At 39.5% G+C, this 25,510-nt stretch overlaps 2 protein-coding genes across 3 annotated transcripts; one reads left to right on the forward strand and one right to left on the reverse strand.

Annotated features, from left to right (window-relative positions):
* The first annotated feature begins 3,672 nt into the window (after window positions 1-3,672).
* LOC138042893 (parapinopsin-like) lies at window positions 3,673-5,279 on the forward strand. Its single transcript, XM_068888945.1, has 2 exons — window positions 3,673-3,845; window positions 4,198-5,279. Exon 2 carries the CDS (start codon window positions 4,523-4,525, stop codon window positions 5,270-5,272), a length of 750 nt encoding a protein of 249 aa, XP_068745046.1. The 5' UTR covers window positions 3,673-3,845; window positions 4,198-4,522; the 3' UTR covers window positions 5,273-5,279.
* Window positions 5,280-5,317: 38 nt separating this feature from the next.
* Window positions 5,318-24,184, reverse strand: LOC138042892 (telomere repeats-binding bouquet formation protein 1-like). Of its 2 annotated transcripts, XM_068888944.1 has the most exons (14): window positions 23,619-24,184; window positions 23,305-23,481; window positions 22,568-22,696; window positions 20,646-20,774; window positions 20,386-20,446; window positions 19,916-20,055; window positions 19,008-19,133; window positions 18,754-18,906; window positions 16,416-16,568; window positions 15,690-15,760; window positions 14,779-14,839; window positions 13,591-13,655; window positions 13,161-13,262; window positions 5,318-8,302 (listed from the first exon to the last, which is right to left on the reverse strand). In XM_068888944.1, the coding sequence occupies exons 2-14, from the start codon at window positions 23,450-23,452 to the stop codon at window positions 7,850-7,852; spliced, it is 1,791 nt and encodes a 596-aa protein (XP_068745045.1). In that variant the 5' UTR covers window positions 23,453-23,481; window positions 23,619-24,184; the 3' UTR covers window positions 5,318-7,849. The 2 variants fall into 2 exon arrangements, with proteins under 2 accessions (XP_068745045.1, XP_068745044.1); XM_068888943.1 differs by having other exon boundaries at window positions 5,319-8,302; window positions 23,305-24,183.
* Between the last annotated feature and the right edge of the window lie 1,326 nt (window positions 24,185-25,510).

Raw genomic sequence — 25,510 nt, forward strand, 5'->3', positions numbered from 1 at the left:
GGGTTCAGTGTCAAAGAAGCTGACAGGCCACTTGGAGCAACTAGGAATTAAGGACCGAACAAGAACGATGCAAAAGTCAGCACTCCTCGGATCGGCATGTATCCTCAGAAAAGTGCTGATTACACTTGATTACAATTGCTAGTTATAGTTTGCAAGGCTTGTTTGTTTAGAGGTTTGATCACTGTAAAATGTACACACTAATGCCGATTAATTTTGTACTTTATGCAAAAGCATAATTATTTCCATAAACAATATATTGCTGGTTAGAAACGGGAGCGCCGATCTTAGGCTTGGCTAAATCTATGTATTATAATGAACGTGTAATCAGTATTAGGAATTAGGCCAAGGCTCCTTTCCATATTAAGGAAAATATAAATGGCCAAAGGGCCAAAAATTTGGGTGGCACCGAGCAGAATTTGAGAAGAATTTAGGTTTCCGAGCAGAATAAGCGACTTTCTAGAGCACTACCGGCAGGCAGAATAACCCTTTCACCGCCATAAATGTCATTTACATTTATAGATTCTACTCTGAGTATGCCAGACGATTTTATTCATCAATGGGGAAGCCCTTGGCGGTGAAAGGGATACGCCATATTACGAGCAGAATTTATCCAACGCTAATAGACCATATTCGTATTCTCAGTATTGGACTGGAATTAGCTTGCAATGGAGGATAATGCGGGGGAATATATTAAAAGTATTTGCATTTGAAAAGATTACCCCGCATTAGCCTCCATTGCAAGCTAGTTCCAGTCCAATACCGAGAATACAAATATGGTCTATTCCACTCGAGTCGCATCGTCAACATTTACATACAACCTCTCTCGCTGTCTTGCTGAGTTTTTCTTTTGTAAGTGTTTCGCGAATCGACCGCTAGCAAGACGATTCGACTGAAAACGACACGATTCGAGTCGAATCGTCAAAATTTACAAGTATTCTCTTTCACTGTCTTAATGTACTTTTTTCTAAGTGTATCGCGAATCGACTGCCATCAAGACGAGTTGACTAAAAGCGATACGATTCGACTCAATTCGAGTTCGAGTCGAATCCGAGTCGAATCTTTAAGATGTTGTAAGCCTCTGCCGGTTCTCGTGAATCCACTTTAAACCGACACTGAACCCCAGGGAAAAAATCGCACAGTCTTTAATAATAATAATTTAATAATAATTTATTTACTTATATAGCGCCGCCCTTTAACATTTATAGAATGATCAAAGGCGCTTTACAATCCAAGAAAACTAATATTTACAATAGATAATTACAATAAAGATGCTATTTACAATAGATAATTACAATAACAGTACTAAAATAAAGGCTAGCTTAAAAAGATAAGTCTTAAAGAGATTTCTTAAATAGCGCTAGCGAATCAATCGTGCGGATGTGCGCAGGCAAGCTGTTCCACAGCGCAGGCGCAGAGGCATGAAACGAGCGGGCACCTAAAGTTGTGCGCATAACCCCTTTTGGGCGTTCTGAAAATATTGTACAAGTAAACCACCAACAATTATTATTAGTTTCACTTTGGCATTCGGAAAAGAAAGCGTCTACTTAATTCATTACGTCATTTAAAGCCTGGTTTCCAAATGATCGTCCCGATCGCCCCGATCGCCCCCGATCGCCCCCGATCGCCCCAGTCGTTTCAAATAATGTTCAGAGACGAAAGGGACGATTATAAGGAAGTTCAGTTCTATCCAGGCGATCGAGGTCGTCTCAGTCGCCCGGGTCGTTAGCGATCGTCTGGGAAGTGTTTCTATATAATCGTCCCTTTCGCCTCTGAACATTATTTGAAACGACTGAGGTGATCGGGACGATCATATCGAAACCAGGCTTTGCCTGTAACAGATGTGGCACTGCACGTACGCACGTCTTTAACTGAATCATATTCTTGTTTCCATCATTATTTTGTGATGATTGCCAAGTAATTGTTTTCCTTTTGCAGTTCTAAGGTTTTGCAAAGTGTACCTCAGTCAGCTAAAAAAGACGTGCAATAGGTAATCGCAAGTTTCCTCTTATAATTAAGTTGAGGAGTACCACGTCGTATTTCCAAAAGATGCCGAAATTGTCCTGGTCGCGCAACGACGTGTGCTATTTCTCCAACTTCTGAAAATACAAGTGACATTGATCCTTAACCATACGAGGAAAATTGCGATTACTTGTTTATGACATAAAGGGCAAACTTCACTTTCTTTTATTAAGAAGGCCAAAAACGCACGCTGTTGCGCAATTTCGCGGTTAGCCATTCACGGTGCAGTTAGCGTCAATAACTGTAAAACGAGTGTAAGAAGTACAAATTGTGAGTAAGAAATGTTTGTTTTGTGAGTAACGACGCGTTAAAAATATATTTTTGTTGCGTGGCAAAGCAAGGTGTGAAATTTAGTTATCGTTTCTTTTAAGTTCATTGTGCACAACGGATGGTGCTGGATGGCACAAAGGCCTGTTTCAAGCATATGTTTGCCATTTTTTATTCATTTTCAGTAGTCTGAAGTTATTCCTATATTTAGGAGGAGAACTTGATGACCTCATTGTTGCCAGGCACAATGCACTTACTAGAAAAACACAACAAACCGTAATACAGTATTCATTGCTAAATCATAAAGGTGTTGCAACATCTCTCACGGAAGCTTCCATGAGTTTACTGACCTGGTTAGAAATTCAATTCTCAATCTCATTAATAATTCATAAGCCAAAAACAAAAGAAATCACTACCGTGAGGGAAGTTTGGATATGTGGTCTTCATTAGCATAAAATTTCGGCAACTTTGATCCCAAATATCTCATAAAATACTTGTTCCTTTGAGAAGCAATATCAAACACTCGAAAGAGTGTTTCATCAGATATCCAACCACCTCGAAATCGGTTAAAAAACTCGGCCTTCGGCATCGTTTTTCAACTCGCTTCTCGGTGTTTGGATATCCGATGAAACACTCCTTCTCGTGTTTGATATATTACTTCATATCCAGCTAGACAGACTAGTATATATATCTTATTTGGAATTAATCCATCTGGGTTAATTAACTAAAGAAGCGAAAAGGACTATTATGTCGTGAAACAGGTGAACTCCTAGTAATGGAACTCTTAAAGTAAAGTAAAGCAACCATATGGTAAGTCGTGTCGTAGGCCTATCGTAAGCATTTCGCATTAGAGAAAAATCGTACCGTGTAAATCGGCCCTAAGAACACACGCTTTCAATTTCAAGGCACTTTTTGAGGAACCACTCGCTAAAGTACAGAACACATTAGGTTGAAAGCTGTTGTAAGAAGAAAACGTATTTAAAGCAAGTGAGAAAGTCCGATATTGTCTCTGAGTTCCTGCAATTAAGCGGAAGGTAGAAGGGAGGCCGAGCTAATCCCTGCCTTTGCCAAAAAAGCGTCCCTTCACAAACGCACGAATCAGCTGAATGAAATGTTATGATTTTTGTACAATTACGGCAAAGCAATGAAACCAGCCCTGCTAAAAAAACAACACTTACAAAATGAAAATAATGAAAATACGTTTGCCCGGGGCAATTAAAAAAATTATGAATACTGCCCTTTGTCTCAGCCAATCAGCATTTGGTAATTTTGCCCTCTGTTATAACTAGCATAATTTAAGCTATTTTAAAATTATGCTAATGACAAAATTCATGTGAAGTACCCGCAAAAATTAAGGAAAATTTCATACTGACAACCTCCCCTGATTTTAATGAACCATCGTTGGTGTTCAGAGAAAAGCAATTCGGCAAGTTTCAAGCCAGCTTGAAAAAAATTCCGACGGGAACACCATGGCAATACGATCGCGCTCTACCTCTGAACTATCAAGGCATTTAGGAGTTCATCGCGCATCTTCGTGTTATCTCCTGATAGAAGTAGAGGTATGATATAGGCCATATAAAATACCTTATCTTTCAACTTTACATTTAAACTGACTTTTTTTTAACCTGCGGAATGAAGTAATGAACCAGTTCGGCGTTTCCCAAAGGCTTAGCGGGGGGCAGAATAAAAACAAGCATGCAATTTACGTCTTGTGTTGTTGCCATCCAATTTCCTGTATTTGCGATAATGGCTTATATGCATCTGTTTTTTGAAACGCTGGACTGGCTTGTTTTTAAGTTACGATGATGAAAATACGCATATATCCTAAATATGGCCGAGTGCCTGAATATTCATGCCGGTCAACTCCAAATATAAATATTGAATTTTTTCCATCTTCCTTCTTCTCAACAGATTATCCTCCACTTGCCAACAAAATAAATAAGACCGAACAGACATGATTGCCTTAATTTACTTACTCTTCGCCGTCATAACAGGTATCATTTGTATGGTTGGTGTATTGTTGAACGGTCTCGTGTGTTTCGTGTTTTGCAAAAACAAAAAACTGCTGAACGCTCCAAATATTTTTATCGCTAGCGTGTCGCTAAGCGATTTACTATACTTCATTTCATCTCTACCTCTCCTTGTCATTTCAAACGCAAATGAAAAGTGGATTTATGGGTAAATTGGTTGTAAAGCAACAGCGTTTATTGCTACTTGGAGCGGTTTGACTTCTCTGATGAACCTTTCAATTGCATCATATGAACGAAATTGCACATTGGCTTTCCTCTGCAAAAAGAATCAGACATTTACCAAAAGAAAAGCAATTTGTTACTCCGTGGTCATGTGGCTGTACGCCTTGTTCTGGAGCCTAATGCCATTATGTGGATGGTCGGGATTTGAGCTTGAGGGAATTGGCACAAGTTGTTCAGTTAGATGGAAGTCAAAAAATGAGCTGGACTTGTCTTACAACATCTGCTTGATAATAGCTTGCTATGTGCTGCCAGTTAGTGTCATCATTACTTCTTACTACAAATGTTTCCGCGAAGTTACCAAAAGTACATGGAGGGCAAAGACAACATGGGGGATACAGTCACCCTTTACGAAAAGAGCCTTCGAAATGGAGCGCAAAATGATGGCCTTATTTGCGTTAATGACAATGGCATTTCTTATGGCCTGGACACCTTACGCCGTAGTATCATTGATATCCATGATCGCCCCACAAGATGTGATCAATGATGACGTGGCATCGATCCCCGCATACTTTGCGAAATCGTCATGTTGTTACAATCCTATCATTTATGTCTTTTTATACAAAAAATTGCGGCGGCAAATGAAGCTTGCAGTGCGACGTGAAACGTGCACCAACAGCAGCTCCCGGAAAGGGACATCATGCGACTACACCATGACCTCTCATTCTGAAAAAAGACGACAACGTGTTACCCATGAAATAAATTCTTTCACGCGTTCTCGTCCTCAAACTGTGTGAAGGAAAACTAGGGAAGGACAACTAGGGAAAGAAGCACTGTGTTGCTACGCTTCAAATGCACCTGTCACATCGTCCACTTGTGTTTCGATCTTTGCCTTTCCCAACAAGTCAGTTGTTGCATGGTAGCAAATCAATTTCAAGGGTCATGCAAAAGTTACAATTGCCACAAACGACGCAAAAAAAAAAATTTTAGCGATTTTTTTGCCGGGATTAACACTACACTGTACCCGAATTGCTGATTATTATCCCCTTCAAAACGATAAATCATAAAATGGATCCATTTTTGTTTTTTTATTCGAAAGCTAAAAAAAACACGTTCATAAACTCACACAATAAAATTAACTTTAATGAACTTAAATGTTAATACAAGAGAGTACGCTTAGACCCAACTTTAAGACCGCACATCCCATCCACGAATATACGCACCTCTGTAACACTGGTAGGTTAATTACTTAATTATTTTATGAGTGCACGTTGGATATGAGATGGTGAATAGCCAACGAAGCGCGTAGCGCCGAGTTGGCTATAACCAGTCCCATATCCAACAAGCGCCAATGGAATAATTGTTCATTAAATTCCGTAAAACAGCGAAAAACACGAGAAAATCCGAGCGAAATCGAAAAAATTTGATGAAGATGCGATGTTGTGTAATACCTTGTGGTCAAACAAACGCAGGCTCATCACAAAAACATCTTTTGCCTTTAGCGTACTTCTAAACGTCGGAATTGATCCAAACTCCTTTGGATTTATTTCGCTTTCCGGCGAAAAAAAATTAGCTTAGCGACGCTTACAGCGCAATCAATTGCCATACAAGGTCAAAGTAAGGTATATGAGCTGTAACCGAGACTGAGTAAACCAATCAGAGCACGAGAAATGCATTAACCGAGGTTGAAAATTTAATAAAGTTGATTATCATAACTGAACGAAACATGCAAGAATGAATTATTCATTTTCACATTCTTTTGTATGCACACCGGCGTTATCCAATCCTAGACACCAAAAAGAGGTACTTTCTGATTGGGCATAGAATAAAGTGAATTATTAAAAGTAATCACGTGTGATTACCATGCAAGAGTCGATCTTGGGTGGAATTATTAAATCGACTTTCCCAGTCACTGCAGAATACACTACCACTTTGAAGCTGCACCTCTGAGGGGCTGAATACGTGGATACGCAGTGGAACATACTACCTATCCACTGGGGATGTAATGTTCCAGGTACATTCTGAAGTGGATACGCGGATACGCGGTGGAAAATGCCACCCATCCCCTAGTAATGTTCTAAGTATATTCTAAGTGGATACGCGGATACGCAGTGGAAAATGCCACCCATCTCCTAGTAATGTTCTTAGTATATTCTGAAGTGGACAGGTGGATACGCAGTGGAAAATACCATCCATCCCGTAGTGTAATATTCCACGGCCCTGTCCACAAGAAGACGATTGTAAACGCAAACGCTAGTAAACCCATATTTTTATTTCCGTCCATGCGAAGACGATCATCGTTTACGTAGCGTTTTCACCCGTCCACACGAAAACGCTCGCCAACGCATAAAACGAACGCCGAACGCTGTCATACACCGAACGCGCATCCGCTATCGATTTGAGGCTGTAATCTTTCCTTGTTTTACTCGAGTAAAAGTGCTTGTAGTTGTGGATAACAACCTTGAGAGGTTTAGTCTTTTCTTTTGTAGTTTTCCTGTATATCGATTATTGCAAGATTCAATTGAATGCTCGCAATTATGCTTGAAATAGGCGCAAGCATGACACAGCTCAATACTCGTGTGTACGCCATCTTGGAAACGCACTCGATAAAAGAGACTGGCGCTAACATCTGACGTCAGCGTTTTCACAGCGTTTACGAAAATATACGTTTACGGCCGTCCACACGAAGACGCATAAACGGCGTTTTCAAATTTAATCAACTTTGGAGAGCGTTTTCGAATTTATGCGTTTACAGTGAGCGTTTTCATCGTCTTCGTGTGGACGGAAGGCCTAAACGCATAAAAAAGTTTGCGTTTACTAGAGTTCGCGTTTACAATCGTCTTCGTGTGGACGGGGCCTAAGTACATTCTCAAGTGGATACGCGGATATGCAAATTCTTTATTCTTAATTCATTATTCATTAACCCGCTTTAAGATACATCATTGTTTTTCACTCGATCATTGCGCTTTAATTGATATACTACATTCTGTTTGGCTCGAGGTTTCGCTCGAGCATTGCTCTTTTTTACAATGAGAAATACATTATTTATTAAGCACTTTCGCTCGATAATCGCTCTTAAGATACATTCATTCTGTTTTCGCTCGAGCATCGTGCTTTAGGATCGAGAAATACATGGACATCAATCTCCTTCGCTCTTAAAAAACAAATCCTTTTGTTAGACGCTTCAGAAAGAATAAATAATGGAAACAAGTAAAAGGACTGCGTCTCCACGTATCAACTTTCAATATAAGCTCTCTAACCTCGTTTCCAACCTTTTCAGAGGTACGGCTTCGATGTGGCTGGGTATTCTGCAGTAAAGCCCGATTTTCTGCAAGTCAGTAACTCGTGCAAGAAAGAGAACAATATCAGAGAAGTCAGCGTTGTTCTTTACCTTGCTTATTCCTCCGCCTCAAGTCATTCAATTTCCGTTTGAGTTCTTGATGATAGAAACAGGGTGTTTCACACGATTTTAAAGTCGGAAGGAAATTTCTGCTGTTAAGATTTGATACACATACTACGCAGTGCACTTGGTCACCTTCTGCAGAGGTATTCGGCATCGTCGTCATAGAATTGTTGCGTTTAACATCCTTCAGCTCAAATGATTCAATCATCGAGTGACTACTATTCCGAGGTACTGTGAGAGGTTTCAGCACTTTAACTGATACGCACCGCTTCTTTTGTTGCATGATCATTTTCTGTGTCTGTTGTGACTCTTGCCTCCTCGGCATTTTGCTGATCTCAGGACACCCATTGCTTTGTTCCGCGCTGACCAACTCGGCCATTACATGATCTGTCTGGGTTTCAGCATCTCGGAGAGGAGATATTACCTACAGGAAGATGTAACCAACATTGTGGAAGGTTAGGGTTTCAGTTACGAACGAACGCCTCCTTTTTATATCTATTGTTTTACCTAATTTTAGCTATGCGCTTTCAGTCTATGGGGCATCGAAGTCCGATCTTACGGTTAAACAAAATTTATTAGAACGATGCCAAAAACGCCGTTTCATTTAATTTCCAGTTTTTATAAAGAACCTTTTAAATAAACAAGAAGGAAACATTTTAAAGAAATTAATATAAACTGATTGCCACACACTGAAATATATCATTCCTGTCCAGACTTATGTACATAATCTTAGGAAAAAAGGCTGCGCACGCCCGAAAATTAATGCGGAGCGTTTTATGAACACCTTTGTAAATAGGTTGATTTTTAAGCTCCATTTATTGTAATGACATACTATTATAATATTTATATACATGTAGATATTTTTATCATAGTTTTTATCTTCCGTATCATTGTAACACAAGATATGTAGTTTTATGTAGGTTTTATTAGTATAAATACACAGGTGATTATACAAAATCGCGCGCTCTCATTGGCTCGCTGTCTCGGATTATCAGCCGATAATCACCTCGACGGACAAAATGGCTGCCAGTAGTCGTTTTGCCACCGTAAGTGATGATGATTTCGCGTTGAAATGTTTTTTTTTCCTCTTTTTTGAAATAATCACCTGTCTATTAATACTAAAATAATTATTCGCCTCAGGCTCAGTGATAATCGGTGAATATTCACCGATAATCACTTCGCCTTCGGCGAATAATTGTTAATTATTATTATTATCATTAGACGTTTCTCGGGGTTTCGCCTCTCCTATATAGCTACGCGTTTTCGTTCGCAAGCTACGTAATGACTAGATAAGTGAAATACCATGGACGGGTCCTTAATGGACTCAAAGGAAGCAGTAAGCAGGGAAGGCGCAGTAGTGAGAGCACTCACCTACCACCAATGTGACCCGGGCTGGATTTCTCAGCCTTGGAGTCACAAGTGGGTTGAGTTTGTCCCGTAACTTTACGGGCCATTTTCGTGGGTCACATTCTCACGAACGAAGAGGACTTAAGTCGTCAAACTTCATAGTCAGTTTGCTTTTTGTTATCAAGAAAACATGTGAAAAGATGGGCTTTCCTCAACAAGCAGTTGACATATTCATAAACAGCATTTCGGGTCCGAAAAGCTTTCGGGACATTTGATAAAAAGGCCCCTACTCCCAGAGGTTTTCTCAGGGTTCTCCGGTTTTCCCCTCTCCTCAAAAACCAACCCATAATTTAATTTGATTTCATTACAGTGTCCCCAATTAGCGCCTCAGCGCTAAATACACTTGACACTTCAATAAAGTTCATTGTATTTCCTCACCACTACCACAGGGCCCCATGAAATTGCATCACGCATGCGCACGTCAGTGCTTATCGCTTCACGCCGTCAGTTGGAAGCAACAGAATTTCACTGAAGAAATTTGGAAACCTTTCTGTCTATTTTCGACAAGACTGCTCTCACTTCGCCTCTCTGAAGGTCATGGACGAAGACAACCGTGGGAAATCAGAATTGCACGACTGAGGAGATAAACAGCTTGATCGAAATGGTGGGCATTCTGCGTAGCTTACAAAACTCTCTCAAGCTACCGTACTTGTCACAGCTTCGAAAGCCCAAACCGAAGCTTTCAATAATCTGCGGGAAGACAGTCTTCTGCAACCTGACCGGTATGCAGAAATGATGAAGACGGTATTTCAGTTGGGACCCTTGACTCGTTGGACTTAACCGAGGCCAATCGCTTGCTCGACTCGAGCGGCGGTTAAAGTCCGAAACCTCACCGTCTGTCGCGGAAACGAACAGCGACCTGACCCAGGAGTTGCTGTCAAACAACAAAAAATCACCCAACATCGACGGCAAAATCGCCGATTTGGTTAATTTCGTTCCGTCAATGAGAGAGGCGAGACGTATCCACCTCCAACAAATTGTAAATAACTCACCACAACTTTGGTGAACGAAAACAATTGGGATTTATTGTCTCGAAAGAACATGTCAGTGGATTTGGCTTTCCAACGTGTGCAGGAGGCATTAATTCATGGAATATCTTCACTTGTAATCTTAGTCGACCGGCTTGTCAAAGAAATCCAAAGCGCGAAGACGATGAACGCGCGAATATTTCTATGAAAACACACGTGATGGATAGCAATGCTCTCCTTGGCCATGCTCAATGGAAACTGAACATGAAATGACGAGAAATCATCAAGCCAGATCTTAATTCCTCTTACACTAGACTGTGTAAAGACGAAATAAAACCATCGACCAAGTTCTTTGGCGATGATTTGTCGAAATACCTCAAGGAAATGTCCGATGTAAAACGAGCGGGACAACAAATGCAGAAAGATCACAGCGGTCTAAACCTTATGACCGGCCACCAAACAACCGCATCAATGCATTTAAGGGCCTTTTTAAGGACATGGCCGGGCATCAACCCAGGCATTAAGGTGAGCAATCACAAGAACTCCCACAAGTTGCAGTAGAAACTAGGTGAGAAAAACCAATGTTGCGCAAAGCATTAATTTAGATGACCTACACTAAAGGGTTCACAGATTTTACGGTAGGACAGGTGAAACACCGCGTGACCTTTTGGGAGTCGCTGACTAATGACCCAATTATCTTGGATGACATAAAACAATATCACATTGAGTTTGAGGACGAGTCCCCAAAACAGTCACGTGAGCCTAATAAGACATACTTCTCCCAGGCTGAGACCTTGATTATTGATGCAGAAATTGCTAAAATTTTGGGCAAGAAAGTCATTGAAATAATGCACCTTGTGCCTGATGGGCTTCCTTCAAATATATTTATGCGCCCCTAAAAGGAGAGTCCTAGAATAATGATACTGAATCTTAAACCGCTCAATGGATTTGTTGACTTGCATCATTTTAAAATGGACTCCTTCCATACAGCCGCAAGCTAATCCGACCTGGATGCTTTATGGCATCTGTAGATGTTAAAGATGCATATTATAATTACTCCGTCCCCATAGCAAAGGAAGATAGCAAATTCCTCACGTTTGAGTGGAAAGGGAAATATTATCAATTCACATGCTTACCAAATGGGTTATCATCTGCACCCCGCATTTTCACTAACATTCGCAAGGCTGTTTATGCCCATTAGCGATCCACCGGGCATATTTGTATGGGGTACATTGATGACTCTCTCTACTCACGGGCCAGAATTTTGATTCTCGCCACAGAAATGTAGTGGATACTGTTTGCTCGTTTCAAAACCTTGGCTTCACGGTTCACCCTAAGAAGTATGTGTTTCAACCGCAGCAAAATCGGAATTTCTGGGATTTGTACTTAACAGTATTACCATGAGAGTGGCCCTCACTGAGGCGAAGCTAGGAAAGTTAGATCTGCTTGTGAAAGATTACCGCTCCTTGTTTCAAGTTTTCCGGCTGTGAAATTTGCATTACAGGGAACTGGAACTTGACAAAATCGAGGCACTCTGTGCAAATAAAGGGCACTTTGATTCTTCGATGGTCCTATTTACCCAGTGTAGAGAAGAACTGACTTGGTGGGCAAATCATCCTCTGACTACATCAAAACCCATTTGCCATGGGAGCCCTGGCCTCATTTTAACGACTGATGCATCAAACCTAGATTGGGGAACGGTATGTGAAGAAACCTCTACCGGAGGGTTTTGGAATTGTGAGGAACAAGGAAATCAATATATAAATTATCTTGAACCAGAAGCTGTTCTTTTGGGATTACAATCCCTTTGTGTTGACTGTAGTGGGAGACACATACTTGTTCAGTCAGACGACACTTGTACAGTATCATACATAAATGCAATGGGCGGCATTAAATCGCTACAATGCATTGGCATAGCAACCGTGATATAGGACTGGTGCATACGCCACAACATTTGGCTCAGTGTCCCTCACGTTCCAGGGTCTGAAAACATTCCAGCAGACAAGGAATCTAGAGCACTTCAAGAGTCCACAGAATGGTCATTACCTTAAGAGATTGTCCATTGCTGTACAGACAGGATGAGGGATGTTTGAAATTGAACTGTTTGCCTCTAGACTTAAATGTGAGATTGCAAAATATGTGTCGTGGAGACCTGACCCTGGGGCTCAGTTTATCAATGCTAGACAAACAGTACATGAAATAGGGAGAAACGTAGTTTGAGTTTGCCTTTCTGGAGCACATTAAACAAAGCAGATCAACATGTAAAGTGCCACAAGGGATCACATGCTCACCCTGGGCTAGAGTAAACCTCCCTAGCACAGTGATTATTTACTGATTATCACTTTGCTACATGCTTACAACAACATCTAGTACTAGAGAGAATGTGGTGCATCTCCCGGCTTAGCGACATTCACATTTCGAGCTTTGAAGACTGAATTGCGCATGCGTGATGCAATCTCATTTGATCCCTTGTAGCAGTTGGTGACTCAGAATTACAATCAAACTTCAACTTACTGGTAAGTCTTAATTTTTCAATTATTATGTCTAATTTAAAGTGGTGTTGCGTTGTCTTAGCCAAATAATGTCAAGCGATTTTGGTCATACCAGTTGAAAAACAAAACAATAGACCAATTTCGATATATTAAAATTCAATCCTTAACAAAAGACGTCATTTCGAGGCTCTGGGGAACAAATAGAAGGATTTGTATGAGTTTATTCCCCAGAGCCTCGAGATGATGCCCTTTGTTTTGGACTGAATTTTAAAGTTTTGAAGTTGTCGGACAATTAGTCAATTAAGCCAAGGTGAATAGATGACGCCATCGCTTCATTTTGTTGAAAGGAAAGGTAACAGTTTTACTGTGTTAGAAACTGACGGAAACGCCTCTCATGATGTTATTTTTCACACACCTTAGTGAGCCTGTCACCGCTTTGAGCTATGCAAGCACCCTGAGTGCTACGGTCAGCGCTGTCTTCGGTTTGAGTTTCGGCCTCTCGAGTTAAAAAAGAAATCTACAAAGCAGATATAACAAAGCACAAGTCAAGGCGGGATGATAAAAAAGTTAAAGAAAATCAGGGTTGGCAAAGTAGCTAGAGAAGTCGAAAAAATGCCTTTTATACATACACCACCCGAGCTTAATTCGATTTGCTTAGATAATCTCTAGAATATCAGTGTCATTTTGATACATGTCACCGGATCCTCTTAGCAAAGAAAGATGATTATGATTGGGGCACGAATGACACGTTAAAAGGCTCGAAGTATAGTCATCCTTTTATTGTGGGCTTACTTATCTTGGTGATTTAAAAACTCAACACCAAGTTAAAACTCTTTTTTAATTACCTCCATTCTTTCGTTTGAGATATCATCCTGGTTAGAACAATCAGTAACAGCCATTTTCCCATCATCTGCAAGACAAGCACGTTTCTGCCACATTGATCACAATTGCTCATATCTGTAGAGCGCATGTTAATTTTTCGGCACAAAATTAAAAATAATGGCTCTCTCGATGGGAAATTCCCTTTAAAACAACCAACATGGCATCGATGTCTCTAGAAGTTTTTGGTGCCTTCGGTGCAAGTCAAATTAGAGTAAGATATTGATTTCTTGAATCGAAACCTGCGAGCTTGAAAAGTATTAGAATTACACCTGATATTGATTTAATAGTTCCAACTGAGAAGACATTTGATGCGAGTGGTGAGTCAACTTGTTTGCCAGGTGTACACTGGGCAACGTTTCTTGGAAGTTGTTTTTGGTTGTTTACCATTTACCGAAAAGTTTCTGAAATTTCGGTTGAAATATAAATGGTAAGGCCATTAAGTTGAGCGTGATAGGAAAATTTCCGAAATTTTCGGGACGTCTTGAAAGGCAGTCCAAAATTTCCAACCGAAATTTCCGAACGGTAAACGTGTTTATTATTTGTATTTCCCCATGATTTTGACTCTCTCCAGCCTCTTTCGTGATCGGTAAACTTGTCTGATTTGAACGAACTGTGTAAATGGTACACGCTGATCCCAACTGAATTTCCCATTAACATAAGGGAGTTTCTGCTTATCATTTGAACGAACCTAGTACCAATCGGTTTCCGCTTGTGAATGGTAAATAATCCGATTAGGTCAAAGGCGCAATTCATGGCTGATGACACAGAACGTTGCGAAACAACTTTTAGTTGGAATGTCTGAAAAGGTCATTAACAATAATGGATGATTCTTCTTCCTTCAAAAGGTTTCTGCAACTCGTCTTAAATCTCAACGTTTGGCAACCCTGGACAATGCTTCGCGCAGCCGGCTGTCTCGCCACTGTGAGAACAAAAATGGGTCAAACTAATATCACGTCCTAAGAAATATTCTCCGACAGTATGACGGTTTCGGTTTTGAAAGAAAGCAACCATAAATAAATATATTACGAAATTATGTAATGAATGAAAGAGTGAGTGAAGGAATGAACGAACGAACAATCAGTTAATTCACATTGAATGCCGCTATGAGAATATGGTCATAATTTGCCCAGTTATCGTTTGACATAAAATACCTTGGTTGTTCCTTGTGATACAATGAAGGACAAATATAGTGATTCTCCTAAATTCCTCTGACTGAGAAGAGATAAGGATGTTTAAAGAACGCTTGTAACGAGGAAACACTTTGCTTCGAGTTAAAGGGGCTCAGTCACAGCAAAATGTCCACCCAAAATGCTTAAAAGGTAGAATGAAACATTGCAATAGCCACTTAAATCTGTTAAACAACATAAAATAAATACAGCTAAAGGAAAGAAAGCATAAATCGACACAAATGGACAAGACTGAAACGGATTGCATTTGGGTAATCTCGAAAAAAGTGGGCCAGTCGTTTTTCAAGTTTATGGAAAATTGCAAGGATAAAGGTGGTTTTTCCTCAGAATCATCTTGTTTGTGATGCAACGACAATTTTATCAGGAAAGGAATTCCACATTACAATTTTCGAGTTCTAAACTCGTGATTAACTAAAGATTTCCCCTAAACACCTTAAAATAACGTGACATAGCCCCATCCACACTACAGAACGAAACGTGATTAGAACATTCATAAGCATTAACGGCTTTCAGATACTGAGAATTTCCCTCGCTGGTCCCTTTTTTTCTAGTTTAGCACTTCAGGGTTAAGAAACGGGAAACCTATTAATATTTTCAAACACCTCCCAAACTCCCACGGTTGGATTTTGCCACCTTCAATAATGGAGTCGTTCATTCGTTAACTTACATAAGCCCTCGCTTTTGCCCAGTTGGTCACTTGAGATTTTACGCCCACTCATCTCGCATTCACGTCCTTAAAATTGGGCTAATAATTCATGCTAGCCCACACATAGAGCACCAACCACTGTTAGCAATTGTTAGCTAATGGCCGAGTCGGAAAATACGATAATACTCTTTGTTTGTCCGACTATACTCTTTTTATTAATTAATGATACCTGTTCTTGAGTTAGAAGCTCAATCAACAATTTTACACCTCCTCGCTGAAGAAGCTGTTGCTGGTTCCTCTCTGAAACCGAACAATTCAGTGCAACTGCGTCATACACCGTGTTTGTACGAGGCAACAGATGATAGGGATATAGTCACCATTAAAAAAATACATCTCTTCATTTCATTTACAGGGGTTAAAATATGTGCCATCTTATCCACTACAACAGCAAAAATGCACAATTTCGACAATTTCAGTCCTAGCAGTACAATGGTCATCTGATCCTAGTTTAATGGCATAACTCCCACGAGTCTCCTGTTGCTCCGCAGTGGTAGAGCATCCGAACTTGAAATCGGAAGGTCGTACGTTCGACTGCTGCAAAACAGGACTCGGATTTTTTGCGAGTATCCTCGAGTCACTATTTAGCCAAACGAGCCACCAGTTAAACAGATCCCAATATTTATACGACTCGTTCTTTCATCCACTGCCGAGCCAAACGAACCAGTACTTGCACAGGTCTCGAATGTGGCCCTATATTCTGTAGTTGCTCCAAAAATACATCTCTTCATCAGAAAACTCCTGGATGAAGCTACCGCATGTTAAAATCTTGCCTATTAATTGCATCGTGTGATTTTACGGCTTATTCAAGAATTCGGAGGAAAAGAGACCTAGCTTGCACTAACAAATGATCTTTTACTGTCTCTCTATTGACGACTCACTGAATTGAACTGCTTACCGCAATGGTCAACACAGATGGAGAGGGTCAATACACATTTTGTTCGAAATTGCCGTGTTGCCGCAGAACTCAGCCCTGGACACGAACTCATGTCTAAACACTTCACGAGTAACGACACCAGCCCAAGGTCTGCTGTAGTCTCCTGGCACATTCCTTAAATTAAAGGCATAAAAAAATGTATGAAATGACAAACGAACGAACGAGTGAATACACGAATGAATGAATGAAGTCGACCAAACTGATGTCCGGGCAAAATCAGTTATCACAAATAACCAATGCTGAGGAGTTAAACAATGAACTGCCCAGAACAGCTCGAGCTAGTAGTCACCTTAAGTCAGACGCCCTCAACGTGTCCGCAGGTACATTTAAATATGATATGTGGCCTTTCCCTTACCAAGAATATACACGGTACTGTCTGGGTACATACTTCGCAGGCTAAACTATCTCACCAGGAGAGATACAGAGATTACTTCACGATTGGTGAAGTATATTCCCACGTACGATTTTCATTCAAGAGTTATGAAGAATCGCAAACCAACTAGTGAGCGAAGCGAACGAGTGAGTTTGCGATTTTATACGAATATACATTCTTTCAATAACAATTTACCATAACAATGAAAGTTCGTCACGGTGTTTCCGCAGCTCTTCAAACATTATCAAGTTCAATGATGAGAATTAGAAGTACACATAACATGGAGGGAAAAAGTAATGAAGTAAAATAATAGTTGACATGAATAAAAATGTAAAAATATAATATACGAGGTGTCCTCTGATATTTTTAAATCCGCAACTTTTTTTTTGCAGATTCACAAATATTCCCATCCGCACGCAGCGTATTCAAATCGAATTTACCCGTCCACATATATCCGAAACGTATCCGCATTCACTCTGGTACTCAAGACTCTTCAAGGAAACAAAGGTAACAGAGCTTGCGCCATAAAGAAATAATATTGCCCTCGGCAGAAACTCGGCAGCCAACTTGAGCATTGATTTCACGGCAAGGAACTGGGCTCGATCTTGTTATGTGCTTGGGATAAAATAAATTCCGGATTTGGCGTCCACACGGTTCCGGATTCATAGCGGATTCAAAAATGTCCACTCTGGAGAGCGTATTCAAAAGTTCCGGATTCGCCAACGAATTCGCCGTATAGGTGTGGACGGAAGGCGTATCCGGAAAGAAACAGTTGCAGATTCAAAAATATCCCGATACATGCGGACGGGGCTTTATTCTCACCCATAATAACATACACATTGGAATTCAAAAAATACATATTCTATTACAATATTATCAAATAATGGAAACAATAATGTTATTATTCGATGAATAATATTACTATTAAACAGACATATTATGAACTGTTTATTATACTCAATCTATTGACAAGGCTGTACTCTGTGTGATACAGGGAGCTATGTTGGCTACACGCGCGGGCATTTATATGCCCGCGTGGATGGCCATAAAAGCACTTCATCTTCAGTACGCAAGCACTATGACAACGACCACGCGGGTGCTGTCCCTGAGGACCTCCTTAGCTGTTTCAAAGTTCTCAAGGAATACATGAAGAAATTCGATTGTCTTGTCAACGAGATGCTTTACATCAAACAATTAACACCGAGTTTGAACGTGCAAACGGATTCTATCCGTGCTAAAGTATTTGTGTGGCCACCTCCGCAATGTAAATTAGTTGTAACTCTTGAACTCGCATTTGTTAATTTTACTCTTATTTGTACCCTTGATAATGGCGTCATGAAGTCTCCAAAACGTCGGGAGATTATATCGCTTGTTTTTACTTGTCTATGTATTACTAAATCACTGTTATTATACGAATTGTTAGCCATTTTGTATTGTGTAAATGATTAACAGGTAGCCATAATTTTGCTCGTAAGAAAATATTTGTTTAGTCATTCTAGTGTAAAATGAAGCCAACAGTATTTCTTTAAAGGTGAATTTTTACATTATTGATCAAATTTAACTGATGCAGAAATTATTTACAAACAAGAAGCTATTCCAAAAATAAGTGGTATTTCGTTTCACGACTGAGAGGCTCCCAGGATGATGAGAAATATGTCGTATTCAAGCTTGAGTCCCTGGCCTGCTCCTCCTAATTTAGGAGTTACCACGAGTACCTATTGAATTCCTCGGTTGTTTTCTTTCTTTTATTTCCAGATTGGCCCATCCAGCATTGCCCCTAGGAAAATCCAGTTTTAGCACCTTCAATACCACCCAACTCAGAGCCATCTGTTTTTGTGTAACATGTACCACAGGCAGCCCAGTTTACGCTAACGGAGCGTCTTGTTTATATGGCGATACATACGGTAATATAGCAGAGAGACCTACCATGACCAGCTGTGGATGATCCTATGGTGTTCACAACATGTTCAACAAAATACAAGATTTCATCTGAGGGTTGCTTGTCTCTGACAAACTCTTTCAGGACAGTTATTAATGCACGTAGTCCACCCAGAAGTCGCACTTTGGACTGACATTCACCTGAATTACAAAAAAAAAAAAAAAACTAAACTGTGGCACAATCATACTTGAAACAAATGCCCGAAACGAAATCTGGAGATTGAAAGAAAAGTGCCACTAACTGTTTCCAGAAACAATAGCTCCAAGAAGTGCATTTGTTGGTATTATGATGTTCTGTTGTTTAGTTGCCAAATGAAGTAGATTCACTATTGATGGAAGGAGTCTGCAGCAAATGAGTTGATTTTCAGCTGCAAAAAGAATGGATGTGCCCTTAAGTACGTCTGACAGAAGAGCCACAAAATCTGCAAATGCATAGTTAAGTAGGGATTAAACCTAAATATAAACCAGAGCTTAATTATGCTCTTTGTTATATACCGGTAGATACTGATGAAATACCAGGATTTTTCTTGTTCCTAAAACACAATATCTTCTTAGTGCAAAGTGAAGATACTCTTTTTCATAGTGGTTACAGACTTGTCGACAAATAATATTATGATGATCCTGTACATGTGTGGAGTCCTGCAGCCGTTGGTGTACTTAATTAAACTGTCATTTTAAAAAATAAGAAAAAGGATTGACTTCAAAATATGAAGATGGTGAAACTAAAAGAAACCTTTTTTCAGTCAAGTGCTTTTAAATGAATACAAAACTGAGATGAGATTCAGATTTTGATTTGTGTTTTCTATGTAACAAACAGCACTTCACATGACTGCATGGGGATACAAATTTTATCTATTTGTACTGATATGATATCCCTACTGGCATGGTTCCCTGTGCACAATCACTTGCAAGAGAATAGCATAACCATAAAAAATTTCAAACCAAAATATAAAATTGTACTGTAAGATAAACACTGAAAATGACAATGTTCAGGGTCTGATCTACTGGATTGTTTTGATTAACTTACTTCTGAATAACCACATCTAAAGCCTGGTGCAATTTCAAAAAGGTATTCTACCTTTTTTAGCTTTTAGCTACCTTGGATGACGCAAAGCAGGGTGATAAAATGAAAAATTTAATTACTACAAACCATTTTGTGGATTTTGAAGTAGGGACTGTAAAGCTACTACCACAGCTTTCCAAAGCTGAATGCAACCTTCCTCCACGTTACTAAACCACTGTTCTGTATTTACTATAAATGGTGGATCTTTGTGAATTGGAAGACTGCTCCTGGTAACATAAAAAAAGCCTTGATTGAAAATTAACCAACAAAATTGGCCTCAAGCATGCAGCTGATAAAATGAAAAAATACTAGTACAAAAGCAATTTCATCTGTGTACAACAAACACGCACGAAAAAGAGTCAAAATTCGGGCAAACTGGTACTTGCCAGAAATACAAAAATCTTACTTCCACAAAGACTGATACCACCATTCTCGGAGTACAAATTAGTTTTAAGGCATAATACTAAATTTGCAGAAATTAAATGACAGAGGTGATCGAGTTAAATATTAAAGTAAGTTTACTTCATAAGCAATTTAGGAAAAGATTAGGTACTTACTTAAACAGGTCACACAAGCTCTGTAAACACTTTGTTTCTCTTGCAAGATTTTGCCCTTCAACTGACAATTGTAAAACATGCAAATCTCATGTTAATTGTTTAGGGGAATTTTCATTCCTTCTTTAGTAAGTCACTTGGGCCTAGTGTCCCAGTGATGTAGTGCTCCAGCGCTAGAATATTTGATAGTTACAAATACAGTTCCTTTCCTTTCCTTTTTCGAATTGAATTTCATGTGCGGCATAAGAATTTCAATACTTTACCATTATCAGCACAAATTGTCAGAAGAAGGAAGGCTGATGATGCGGTAGTTATAGTACTCTTCTTAGCATTTAGATTGGATCGCAGCATGTGAAATACACTGGCCTTTGTCAGGGCTCTTTGAGAAATGTCTGGAAACAAAACCACAACACTTGAATACTGAATTTGCTATAAATATTGGAAGTGATTAGCACCTACATTTTGAACTGGACAAAGTATTAGCTTCAAGAAAGCTATAAATGTCCCTCTTCTTCATCTTGTTACCAGTTTTACATCATGTTCCACTAAAATCAAAAGTCAACTACATCTAGACAGTGGTCATCAACCATCACACAGCCCACCATCAATTGGACAGACCGAGCCCAGACCACTAGCATACCAGTGAATGTTTGCCCAACTTTTAATGGATCCAGTGTGAGGTTGTTGCAATAGATTACTGGAGATTGCTATTATCTACCCCTTCCAACACATGCCAAAGTGATCCTACAGGTAATTGGCAGTGCCTTCAGTGAATCAATTAAGGTTTTGCCTATATTTTTTATCCAAGACCTCCTTACTTGAAAAAAAAAAGCATTCCTTATGAATGTTTTCTCCAGACCAGTTGAAATAATAAATCAAATAAAAAACAGCTATAATGGAAACTTATATTTCTCCTTCCTGCATGGCTTTTTGAGACTTAATTTGAAGGTCTTTCTACATGACCGCATGATGTGCAGCTTACAATCATGCTGAAAAATAAGTTGTTCATAGATGTGATGAACTACCACACCCTTGATTGGACAAAGCAGTTGAACATTACATTAATTTTATAAGTGAACTATAAACCAAAATGCTGTATTAAATGCTTTTAAAATTGTTTACTTGAGGAGTTGAGTTATTTAACAAGAAGACACTTGAAGGGGTTTATCACCAGTGTTTCTAGACATAAGCGATGTTAAAGATAAGGAAGGGTTTTTTAGGACCCTTTGTCTGGTCAAGATTTACGTTCATATCAGGGCTATTTAATCTTAACTTCAGTGATTGGTGGCCAGCTGGCCCACTTTCTTTGATTTCATGGTCACCTGGGACATAATTAAGTTTCCTTAATTAAATTTCCTTAAGTCAAGATTCTCTTTCATAAGCTGAATGTCTCAAGGATTTTTAAAATGACAGCAAAGCACTTTGGGTGAGGGTGGAGATGCATGGGTGGATTGTCTCAGAATTCTTAATGGTTAGTTCCCCTTTGAATTTTCCACTTAAAAAGAAATAAAAGTTTGCAGGATTCAGTGAAATTTAAGTTGGGTAAAAGAACTGAAAGGTAGCCAAATTAAACTACTTGTTTTTTTTATTTTTATTTCAACTTTGCACTTCGCAATACATTGGGCTGAATTCTTTGGCATCGTTGTCACATATACACCTTATTCCAAAATGATCGCTATTTTAGTATTCTTTTCTTTTCTTGCAAAGTAGCCCTCGTTGCCTTGTTCTTAAGCTTAAAATGCAATGAAGGAATATTTAACCTTGAACGAGGCAACAATGGATAATTTGCAAGCAAACAAAAATTTTTTTAATGGTGGCCATTTGCGAGTAAGGCGTATTGGGCGATTAAACCTCACTTCTTGATTACCCTGTTATGTCTTAAAGTCGCCACAGGCAACCTTGGTGACTGCCAAGTTTTAGCCCTGACATATTATTACTTGCAACTTAGGGCGCTTTCCTTTTGTCAGAACTGGCCGGCCAGACCCATCAGTTTGCAAAGGAAATGCAACAATTTGAAGGAACACTTGCATGATAATCCCCTGCATTCTTCCGGAGGATTGTATATCATCCTCAAAGAGTGTTAATTTGAATGCAGTGTAAATTTAAGTTAGTCCTTCCAAATGCCTGGTGTGGCCGGTCAGTTCTGTCAAATGGAAAGCGCCCTGAGACACACTGATTTGATTACCATTCCCTTCGGTGGCCATAGCCAAAGTACGCAAAGCTGCCTGGGATAAGTCACTTTCCTTTACTGTTTTGGAAAGGCTAAATACATATTCCAGTCCATGTGTTGAACAAAAGTAGTCCTGTGCTCTTCCTAAATGAAATAAGAGGAAAAAACAATGAATAATTGAAGAAGAGTTCAATTTAGTCTCATAACAAAAAAAAATGAATAAACATGACTCCTAAATATTTTAGGCTAAAAGGATAAAAGGCCAAAAAGCTAAATACGATAATGTTTTTCTAAGAGACTACTGACATTTTGCATGGTTGAAATAAAATTAACACTGGTTTAAACAATGATGTCAATAACCATTTTTCTCTTTCTCTATTTCCCATGCTTACAAAATAGGAGCTTAATATATTACCCTGGGTGCCCGAGGTGATTCCACTCGCAGCATAACTTTATTCTGAAAACTGAAAAGGAGGTCACGACTGTGCTACGCAAAACAGCGAGGTGCACAAAAAGGAAACAAACACAAACTTATTTAAATAAGCTTACATTCTCCCTAAGAATGGCATATTGAGAGTAACGTAATGTATCTTACGAAAGGAAACCCTTTCAAACCTTAAGAAATGGTTTCTTTGTTCACTTGACCCTTTGCTTAATAGATAAGCCACTACAAATCAGCAGTGAGTTAATGCCTCAAAAAAATGACCAAAAAGGCGAGGTGCATTTTTAAAGCAACAAACATATCAACTTACTATTCTGCGAGAGTATTTCGCTCAGGGCTCGGAGGGCTTGTATTTGTTGCGAAAAGTCTCCCTCTTGTAAACGAAGGGACTCCTGCAAGAGCTTCACGTCTTGTACTTCCTTCTCAAGTTCAGAGTACTTGCACGTCCCGGCGTTCATTGTTTTCAGACTGATTGTTATGAAATGACCTGAAATGCGAATGGTCGATTGCAAAGGAACGAAATGGGCTATAGCTTCCGAAAGATAAACTAAATAATTGACACCGATTAAAAGAAAAATTAGAAGAACAAATCAAAGGTACTGATCGACGCAAAGTTAATTTTACCCAGTATATTGAAGCCACGAAATACGAAGAATCCTGAACGTCGATGAACGAGGTGACAGGTGCGGTGAAATGGCTTCCAACTTGTCCCCAGGCCTTTCCCCGCAGGATGCTTACAACTCTATTCCAGGTTTATGAGATGGTAATTGGGGGTAACCACACATTTTTCATAGATAAGTGATGAACAACATTTGTGAATAGCTTTAAAATACAAAGCAATGTGTAGCATTCTTTTCCAAATTGAAGCTTAATTATCTCTGAAAAATGCTTGGCACAGTTTTAAACCGCGCAAAACTATCCCTGCATTTGTAAGCACTACCGATAGGAAACCCGAGTATCTAGAGATGCGCAGAACGTATGCGCAATAACAATAGCAGGCACCGTCCTTAACTGAGGTAGCTGGTACCAGTTTCACCACTTTCAAGAGACCTTATTAGAACGATTATAACTACCAGACTGGGTCACGTAACAGCAATGTTGTGGTACCATAACAAGCACCAATAATAGGCCTTTTGCAACAAACGATCACATGGTACAAAATCCGCCATGCTGGAGGGCAAGCTCATTATTATTCCCCCACTGAAACATTAAAAAAACAGAGACCTGAACCAGTCAAGCTTGACTTGCCTTTGTTTTAATGTCCCAGGGGGGGAATGATAATGAGCTTGCCCTCCAGCATGGCGGATTTTGTACCATGTGATCGTTTGTTGCAAAAGGCCTATTATAGCGATACTCACCGTTTCGTCACTTATTGTCATTAATGTGTCAACCAGAGATCTATTGGCTGTCGAAACAAAGGTTCTTTTGTTCTGTGGTTGGCAAAATTTGAATATCAAAAGAATTTCTTATAAGCAGTGAATATCGCTGCGCCCACTATTGCGACGTAATAGGTTACCATGATAACATGAAAGCTCTCCAAAAACACCATATCTTTCGTCTTTACTTGCTTATATTTCAAAACTGAACTTGGTGACCCTAGTTTTTACTGTCGAATAGTAATTTGCAATCCGAGATAAAGTTACCGGCAAAGTTTTAAAGGAGCCAATTCAGAGCTACCTGAAATTTGAAATGGCTCCCATGAACAGTTTAGGAAACAACGACAGTAAGCTCAGGAATACTTCTCATTCAAAATTTTAGGATTTGGTTCCTATCAAATTTGTGCATGATTAATGCTTGTACAACTTGCAAAATATCACTCCAGTCTAATCTCCATATTAGACAGTCATTCCCCTGGTCCAAAACACGAAGTAGGGAACCGTAACTCTAGTCCGTTTAGTCCGTTTCTTTCTTCTTCTTCTTCTCCTTTTTTTTATTTTGGCTATCGGTAATTAATATGTTTCGCTAAGGCGGTTTACAATTCTTTCTCTAGGCTGAGATCGGATGTCAGCTTGTAAGGGCGCCTCTGCCAGCCGTTATCAGTCCATATTGGATCTCACCTACACACCCAACCCACGCATGTGTATAAAAAGGGAACAGACCACAACACCAGGAGTCTAAATCCTACTCTTCAGAAACTGTGTGGGTGTGAGTTAATGTTATGGGAAAGTACTCTTGATCAGGCTGAGAGCAATAAAGGAGAACTTTGAAGGAAGATGAGAAGGAAATGATTGAAGTAATCCTCGTGACAAGCGCTCATTGCCGTTTGGTTTTAATTGCTTCCATACCGCAAATTAAGAAAGACTGATGCAAAGACTGATGTTTCCTTAATATTAACTGAAAACTAACCGCCTTGCAACTGAATTGGTACAGAGACTTGAATACTGGATTGCTGCTTAGCCTTAAAATGCAATCCCCCAATTGAATGGTAAACCACCTTTACATTACTTGCATGCTTTCCAGATAACAATGATTGTGTCGTAAAAATAAAAGAATCGCGTGGAACAAAAGTACTTTAG

Source organism: Montipora capricornis, chromosome 3 (assembly GCF_036669925.1).
Source record: "Montipora capricornis isolate CH-2021 chromosome 3, ASM3666992v2, whole genome shotgun sequence".
NCBI lineage: Eukaryota > Metazoa > Cnidaria > Anthozoa > Scleractinia > Acroporidae > Montipora > Montipora capricornis.

What these genes read in the sequence shown, in the direction of transcription:
- LOC138042892 (XM_068888944.1), bottom strand. Translation starts at nt 23,452, where the DNA reads ATGAACGCCGGGACGTGCAAGTACTCTGAACTTGAGAAGGAAGTACAA. An exon ending in AGCTTCTAACTCAAGAACAG is followed by an intron (nt 14,840 to 15,689) that starts GTATCATTAATT and finishes ATCTCTTCTCAG; the next exon opens with TCAGAGGAATTTAGGAGAAT. An exon ending in TATCACAAGGAACAACCAAG is followed by an intron (nt 13,656 to 14,778) that starts GTATTTTATGTC and finishes CTTGTCTTGCAG; the next exon opens with ATGATGGGAAAATGGCTGTT.
- LOC138042893 (XM_068888945.1), top strand. Translation starts at nt 4,523, where the DNA reads ATGAACCTTTCAATTGCATCATATGAACGAAATTGCACATTGGCTTTC.